The 9,310-nt window shown below is 30.0% G+C and overlaps 1 protein-coding gene across 1 annotated transcript; it reads right to left on the bottom strand.

The window, feature by feature from the left end:
- Nucleotides 1-1,551: 1,551 nt before the first annotated feature.
- LOC112508174 (ethylene-responsive transcription factor 1B-like) lies at nucleotides 1,552-2,196 on the bottom strand. The gene has a single exon (XM_025112956.1). It carries the CDS (start codon nucleotides 2,194-2,196, stop codon nucleotides 1,552-1,554), a length of 645 nt encoding a protein of 214 aa, XP_024968724.1.
- Nucleotides 2,197-9,310: the final 7,114 nt, after the last annotated feature.

The following is a 9,310-nucleotide window of genomic DNA, read 5'->3' as shown; positions in this document are numbered from 1 at the left end:
AGACTCATGTTCCTTGTCCCGCTCTTATCGGATAAGATTTTTAGTCTTTATCATATTCATTTAATAAAATAATGTGACTTGGTAAATACTTATTCAGATAAACATTTAATAAATAATTCTTAAGTACATGTTATTTGGAAAATGATATGGGCAAGATTATTCTCTACCTTTTATGTTATCTTACAAATACGAAAAGTCGTAGTTTCTTTTTTTTTCTTTTCTTAATTTTCCTATTTTTGGAAAGAAAAAGACAGGAAAACGAGATTTTGTCGACCTTAAAAGAAGAAATTATATATTATTTTACATGGTTTTTTATTTAACGTTAAAATTTAAGATATTGATTAACATATAATTATTTTACAATATGTTTTTTCTCATATGTATTTGTTTCATAATATAAATATTTTTTCTATATTTGTAAAACAAAAATTACACGTAAAAATTGTTACATGGTAAACCGATTAAATATTTAATAGATACATTGTAAAACAAATATTTATACTTTGATAGTTAATTTGATATTAATATCGATTTATTTTACAAATTAACTATTTAATAGTTTTCGTTTTCTTGATGTAACTTCTTCGATTCAATTTTTTATTATAATTTAATTTGGAATCGATATCAAAGTAATTTATTTTTGATTTAATAATAATTTTTTTATAAAGATAACAATTAAACATTCTGTTAATTCTCAATGATTATCTTAATTTTATTTTATATTTTTTATATTTAAATCGAATGTTTGTCTTGTATTTGATTATGTTTATCTGCAGTTAGTTACACAAATTTAAAAATGAAGCTTTAATAAGTTGTAGTTACGCAAAACTACTTGTAATTTTGAATTTTAAGTAGCATGCATCAATAAACAATACTTCATGCATAAAAAAATGGTTTTTAAGAGTTTTTGTCGAATGTTTTATAATATAACTAGAATGATACTCGCGCAATGCAGCGAAATACATTTTTTTTTTAATATTTCGTTTTATTTTTTGTCTGTTGATATAATATGGTTTATGTGGATTTGAAAAAGATAATGTTTATATTTTTAAATAAAAATAAATTTGAAAATATATCGATATTTATATCAAATTAACTATTTAAAAGTTCTTGTTTTTTATATAAATTATTTAATTCATTTTTATTATAATTTAATTTAGATCAAATAGTGAAGTAATTTATTTTTGGCTTAACAATAATTTTTTTATAAAGATAATGATTCTTTTAGAACTCGATAATTATCCTTATTATATTTTAAAATATGATGTTTATCCTCTATTTGATTATATTTATCCGCAGTTAGTTACACGAATTCAAACATAAAGCTTTAATAAGTTGTACTTATGCATAATTTACTTGTAATTTTGAATTTTAAGTAGTATGCATCAATATAGAATACTTCATATATAAATAATGGTTTTTAAGAGTTTTTTTCAAATACTTTATAATATAGTATAAATATAGATATAAAATATTTCTTAAGCAATAAAATTACCAACGTGACCTTGAAATTTCTACAAATTTACAAAGATTTCAACGTACAGAACAAGTTTAAGCCATCGAAGTATTCTTACCAGTTTCCGATGAACTCAATAGTTGATCCAAATAATCAGCACCCAAATCCTCCAAAACCATCGTCACCTTCTCGCCGTCGCCGTCGCCAGCGACCACTTTCTCTTCCCTTTTACACCTCTGAGAGTGTCGTTTCTTGAGTACCACCACCGGCGAACTCCCTTCTTCAAACCCATACTTCATCTTCTTCAGTGATTCCTTCACTCTCTCCACCGGAAAATTCAACACCGCCAGTGACCCTCTCATTGAAAACGCCGCTTCATCGTAAGCCATGGCTGCCTCCTCCGCGCTATCAAACGTCCCCAGCCATACGCGGACTCCGTTTCTGGTGGAATCTCTTATCTCCGCCGCGAACTTCCCCCATGGCCGTCGCCTGACTCCGCGGTATGACTTGTGGTTGACGGGTTTTGACTGGGAAGAAACTTCGTCGGCGATGGTGGATGAATTGGATTCCGATGATTGATCGGCCAGATCTGCTGCGAGTATGTCGAAAAGTAGCATATCTTCGGAATCGTTGGAATTGAAAGGGAGTGAATCTTGCCGGAAAAGAAGGTCGTCCTCCGGGGACCATGGAGATTTCCGGGAGTCGTCGGAGCTCCGGTGTAGAGCAACAGAAGCATCCATGGATGATGGTCGTGGTGGAAGACTTTCTTGAAAGTGTACTGATGTAAATAACTCTATTCCTGCATTATATGGCCCTTCAATATTCAGAGAAAATAAAGAAAAACTAAATTATTTTATATATGATTGGGTTCCAGTGAGAAAAAAAGTTATGGTGAGAAGTGTAAGAAAAATCTAGATCATTGAATCAATCTTAATTGAAGATCGACACTGATGAAATGCATCGGACCAATTCTTGTAAGGATCGCAATTCTTGGGAGATTAAAAGTAATCAATGGTTCAAATCTTTTTTGCTTCTTACGTTAGTTTTTTTTTTCTCACATGATGCTTCGTTTATATATTAACCATACAGGTGAGAAGCATAAAAAATGATCTGGATTCTTGATCACTTTTTATCTCACCCCGAAGAATTACGTTTGATACGAGAATTGATCTTCAATTAGGATTGATCCAAAGATAGAGATTTCATCTCATCTTTCTCGCCATAACTTTCATTCACATAAGAAGCATTGGATTAATTCTTGTGAGAAGTACAATTTATGGGGTGGTGATGATATTAAAAGTGATCAATGTTTCATATCTTTTTTTATACTTCTTATCTTAACTCTTATTTCCATATGATCTCTCATGTCTCTCTCTCTCTCTTTATATATATATATATATATATATATATATATAAAATAAAGTTTTAAAAATATACCATTTATTAGAAAAGGTGAAAAACAATATTTTTTTTATTAATGTTATTTGTACCAAATCTAATCATGATATTACCATAAAACAACTAAATCATTCGTTAAGCATATGTATGGATAAAACGGAAAATATTTGATATGATTGCACGAAAATGTTAGATTATTTGAGAAATTTTTAAAAACCCGAGTCAAGTATTTGCATGACTATTTACTAGAGGTATATCAATCAAATTGGTATCAATTACAGTTGACTGATAGTATCTTATCAAATACGCAAACTTGGTTGATAGATGCATTAAGAGTCATATATCACAATAGTACAATGGTACTGACTTGTTTAATTATTTATTATTTTTGGCACTTTTCTATATCGAATATTAAACATCATAACTCTAACTACTTTGTTTGAATACTTAAATGTTTACAATTTTTATTATTTGCAATTAAAATCCCGTAAATATTACATGTGTTACCTGAAAACTCAAAATTTGAACAAAATGACAAGTTTTTATATTAACTTGATGTTGATACAAAAACAATACCAACATGTACCAAACGAAAAAAATCAATACTTGTTAAATATAAAATTATATATACCAATTTAATTGATACACGATATTAGAGAAAACAAAACTTAATACCATACGAATTTATGATCTTCAGTATATCAATAATAAAACAAACCTAATTATTAATATTTAATATTAAATATTAATTATGGTGAGACCCCCATATCTGTGGAGGACTAGAAAGGAGCCAAGTGTGCCAAAGTGACGTAACCAGTGGGTCCCGTCAAGTATTTTTTGACGTCATTATTTGTATAATTACATGGCTGTGGTATTTTGTATAATTTATTTTTATTTCTAAAATTCAGAGCGTGCTCAAGTGGACATGTGGGATGAGGGTTACGTGGGCTCGTTTATGTGTGTATTTTAGCATATTGCACTTTTAGTCCCTAAAATATACAGTATTTCCATATTTAGTACCTCAATAAACATTTTATTTCAAAAACGATTTTTTTAGAATATTCGTATTCGATACCAATCATACCATCAGGATTACATGTACGCTTATTATGAATGTGTATACGGGATAATACCATATATATATATATATATATATATATACACACCAGTGAACCTTTCACTGAGGATATCATCTCCCGTTTAAATGATATTGGCTATTTAAATACGACACTTATAAACTTTAATACACATATAACCATATTAATTATAATCATGACCCGTATAAATAAATATAAATACAGATATATCGATACAACACAATATTATATACGTAAACACATGTATGCAATAATGGACCCAAGATTTTTACTGAATTTGTGCAGATTTAAGATGAATCAAAAGGCTGTAAAATTGACCCTTCAAGAACATGAGTGTTCGTTTGATTGTTACCGAGTTGTTTTTTAGTATGGAATTAACTGATAATTCTGTTTATTAATCATTACAAAATAAAAACACACATTTCCAAGAAAATAATAATTTTTGACCTTACGTCTTGTTTGTTGCTTTAAGTTTTATTATTTTAATCGGTTTGATAACTTTTCAAAGTACATAAGAATTATTAAACGACACTTGTTAAAAAAGTCTTCGTGCACCCGTGACTTGCGTTTGTGGAATTTAATTATGATCATGACTTCTAATGTCCACATTTACTGTGACGCTATTTTTGAAAAAGTTGTAGGAATTTCATTTAATGGTTCCACTATGATATTATAATAGATGTCTAGGGACCCAACACACTCGAGGGGGCATCTCTGTTATAAGCGGAGTTTTTGTTCAAGGGATTGTATTTAACATCTGTTTTGTGGGGGTATGTTTGAGTCCCACAACATTAACTAGACACTACAATTGTCCAATCTCTATATATATATATATATATATATATATATATATATATATATATATATGTTAAAACATTACTCATATTTATATAAAAAATTTAAATGCTCTACATCTTCTAACTTTAGTAATTCCGACTTAAGGGATTTAGCGTATAACTCAATTGGCAAATGTGTATGACGACTTTGCTCAAATACAAAACGAACGTAGGACTTCTAGTCTCAGCCGCTAAGTGAGTAAAAAAAAGCCTCTTACTGTTCTTAGAGACGGGTTCCATGTGGAAACTAGTTTAGAATGCAGATAATCAAATTTTACCCAAAAGTTCAGATTTAAAGATCTTTTAGGTTATTTTTAACAATTATTTTGGAGTAGATCGACGTTATTTTTTTTTTTCTAATCAAATGTTCTAGAATAGAAGAGGAAAAAGAAGGGTTAAAAAGTTAAATGTTTTTCAAAGGTGTCCGTACAATTATTTGAGTAGGATTTCATTAATATGATGTTCGACATTTCAACCATTTTCAAAGAAAGGCTCTTTATCCGCTTTAATGTCGTGTTTTCGAGTCTTTTCTAATGAAAGAAAGGAAGGGAAAACAAAGGGAAGAAAAAACAATGCGTTCTCGAGTATAATATTTAATTATAATTCATAAATCATATAATTCAAACGCTCTTAAAAAATATTATGAACGGGTATTCAGTTAAGTTTCTATTATAGTTGGTAATACTGGTAAATCATATGAGTTACAGAATGATGGAACCAAATTTGGATTAGAATATATTCGTTTCGACTTAAGTTTGAGTAATTTTAGGACGATTTGAAATGGGTTGCATCGGTTGACCAGCAATAAGTTGTAAGTAATGTCTCAAGTTTGGGATCGAAACGAGATAAGAAAGTGAATTGTGGGACTATCTGTGTCAAGTTAGGAAAGGGTGATGTTAAAAGGATGGACTGTCATTTCAGCTAATTATACTTGAGATAGACTAGTTTATCAGTTTTTCCATTAACTAACGATTAACTTATTAGCTAACAACTAATTTATCTGTTAGTTTGCCAAACGTATCATTAATTTATAAACGGTATTTTCCATTATGTCCCCTAAAAACACATAATAAAGAGAATTAATATGCAAATAATTATATGAGTAAATTACATTTTTGGTCCTTGTAGTTGTCGGTTACTATCAAGTTTGGTTTTTCGTTTATACTTTGATCACTATGGTTGTCATTTTGTTTCACTTTTGATCTTTCTGACTAACTCTAGTTAAAACAGTTAATTAGTTATTTATTTTTTTGAGATCATAGAGTAAATTACACTTTTCGTCCCCATGGTTTATCTTTTTTCATTTTTGTCTTTCCTATCATTTATTTTTCATTTTATATCCCTTATTATTAGTGACAACTTTAACTAAAAATACATAATACATATTTTTTTTTTTGTAAATCACACTATTAAGAAGTCTCGTTGGTAGATTTAAATAAATTAAGCATTGAATATTTTTAATTTTTTATCCGATTTTATCCAATACCTATCTGCAAATTCGTCTATCCTAATCCAAAAAAAAACATTTTATATTTTAATTTCAGTTCAAAAAGTGTATCATTTTATTTATTTATGTAAGATGAAAAGGGTTTAGGGTTTAGGAAATTGTACTTTAAAAAATTTACCTGTTATGACAATGAGTAACCTTTTAAATGAATTTTTGATAACATAATATGAGTTTGCACGTTTTTATGTCATTTCGCTGTCCACAAGTGATATATTGATGTTGTGACATTTTTATTATAACATTTATGCTTTCATTATTTTTTCCATAACACATCAAGTTAAAACCTATAAACCTAAATAAAAAAAAATTAAAAGGTGAAACCCTCAATCGAAAATCAAAAGTAATGTATGAAAGTCGATTTTGTACTCCACAAAAGGGTTGTTTGTTTGATTTTCCATCAAGTACTGTATGATTTTTGTTTTGAAAGATTTTTTTCATATATAGGAGTGTGCTTCTAACTCGGAGGTCAGTTTTGGATATAAAAAACTCGGCTTTCTGCATAAAGCACCTCTTTTGAAACTTACTAAATAAACTACTTTCTATATCATTAACCTACTATGAAACAATCATGTATAACTGACCAAATAAATTGTGAGTCTCATTAAACTCAATAAGCTGCTAACAAATATATGCCCTAAAAAAGTTTTGATTACTAAATATTATTAGATATCAAATGAAAGTTAAATGGATTTGATCCCGCTAGCTCTCTAAAATGTTATATTTTTGATGGGTTCTCACACACAAAACCTCTACGAACCAAATTCAAAACCCAATGTTGAAGAAGCAGCCATGCGATAGAGACACAAACACGAGTTCCAATTTTTTCTGTTTTCCCCATATTTGGATAACCTAAGGACATATTGGGGAACGAACGTGTAAATATTATTGAAGTCTAAGACCATCTTCAACTCGTATTTCTAAAAGAACATTAAAATGTGGATTGATACCTACGGTAGCGTTTGGTACACATACATAATTGGACAGGACAAGAGGGTAGGACGAGACATGACTAAACATAACAGGAGTATGTCTGGTGTTTGGTACGACTAGGACTGGACTGGACTGGACGGGACATAACTATACAAGTTACCTTCAAAAGTTATTTGATGATTTTAAATATTATATAATAGTTATAATTAACACAAATAAATTAAATAATTAAAGAATAAATATTTGTACATAATTTTCATATTTGTACCAAATTTGAATGAAAAATTTGATATAATTGATGGTAGTAGTGGTGGTGGTGGAGGTGATTTTGGTTATGGTGGAGGTGGTGGTGGCCGACGGTAGTAGTGGCAACGGGCGGGTGGTGGTCGATGGCCGACAATGGTTATGGAGGTAGATGCAATGGTGCTTGGTGGACGACGGTGGTTATAGAAAACATGAAGATGGTAGATTGTGATGGTGGTGGCGGTTGATAATGGTGGAGGAGGTAGTTGTGGTTGATGTAGTGAAGATAGTGGTGGTGGTGGTGGTTATGGTGGAGGTGAAGTGGCAATGAATGGTGGTCGTGGAGGAGATTGTTGCAGTAGAGGAGGAGTTGAAGGTGGCGAACAGTGGTAGTAGTGGTGGCAATGGACGGTGGTGATCGGTGGTCGACTATAGTAAATGTGGCAATGGACTTGGTGGACAGTGGTTGTGGAGGCGGTGGAGGATGTTGTTGTAGTGGAAGAGGAGGTGGAGGTAGCCGTCGGTGACCGCCGGTAGTGGCGGCGGCGGCCGAAACTAGCGGTGATGACCATTAAAACAAATACCATATTAAAGTTATATATCAAACTATGGTAGATTAATAATATTTTAGTTTCTGTCTCATTCTTGTCCTATCTTGTTCCACCTATTTTGGTGGAACAAGAAAAAATCTCTTTTGTCCCATGTTGTCCCACCTTATCCCAGTTCTTGTCCATGTCCCATGTCGCACCAAACATGGGACAGTGAGTTCTTGTTCTGTTCCATGCTGCGCCAAATAAGATAAAAAAAAAGACATAGAAGTGTACACGTGTTAGATTGTGGGTGCATATCGACATGGATTGCATGTTGGACCCACTCTCTTTAAACAAATTACAAGTTGTTATCATTTTTTAATAAATAAAGTTTTTATATTTAAATAAAAATATTTATTAATTTCATAATGAAAAGTTGTTTATTTTTAGTTTTGAGTGTTAAATACTTGTGATTATATGTATTTAAGTTAATAACCCATGCTCAACTATTTATTGTAAAGTATATTTACAAGTGAACATGTGCAGACCACATACTTTCATGGTTTATGGTTTGTTTGATAGTTGTTGAATGGTTTGGTACATAATTATTAAATGGTCGAAATAATTAATAAGCTCTCATGATATAGTGCAAAATGAAATATAATTGTTTGGTAATTATTTACAACGAAATTAGGGCGCTGAATGGTTGAGACTTAAGATACAAAATTATTAAGAGGGTTTTATAACCATTAACAGACAGATTTTTTTTTACCAAACAAGATTCATCTATTAACAGTTCAGATGTTGTCTTTTAATAAAACTATTAACTAGTAAACAAACAAATCCTTACTTACAATGTACCATAATTTCTCATTTATATTTTCTTTAAAATGAAGGTTTTTATCATAATTTCTCGAAATCAACTAAAAAACTTTAAAAATCCTCGAAACAGTAGAATTAAGCTAAAAACATGTCCCACGACTTTACGAATCTTTAATCTACCTTGAATGTGCCACCACTAGGCAAAAAATCCGCCACTAAATAATACTTATAGTAATTTGTAAATATACTGAAAGTCATAGTCGATTGTGATATATATATATATATTCACATGTAAATATACCAACCATCGAGATTTTAAAGATATGGTTAAAAGAATTGAAAAAAAAAAGATATGGTTAAAAGAATTGAAAAAAAAAAGATATGGTTATAAAAATTAAAAAAGAATAAAATATTTGTTTTTTATATAATTTATTTAATTAAAAATTAAGATAAATTAGATTTTGATAAATCTATGAGTTTTTAAAACTATC

The sequence above is a fragment of the Cynara cardunculus genome (assembly GCF_001531365.2).
Source record: "Cynara cardunculus var. scolymus isolate 2C chromosome LG 2, CcrdV1, whole genome shotgun sequence".
Taxonomy (NCBI): domain Eukaryota; kingdom Viridiplantae; phylum Streptophyta; class Magnoliopsida; order Asterales; family Asteraceae; genus Cynara; species Cynara cardunculus.
The sequence above is the reverse complement of the archived record's forward strand: the minus strand, read 5'-3'. Positions and strand labels throughout refer to the sequence as shown.

Excerpts from the sequence above, each read along its gene's own strand:
- LOC112508174 (XM_025112956.1), bottom strand. The coding sequence starts at position 2,196 with ATGGATGCTTCTGTTGCTCTACACCGGAGCTCCGACGACTCCCGGAAA.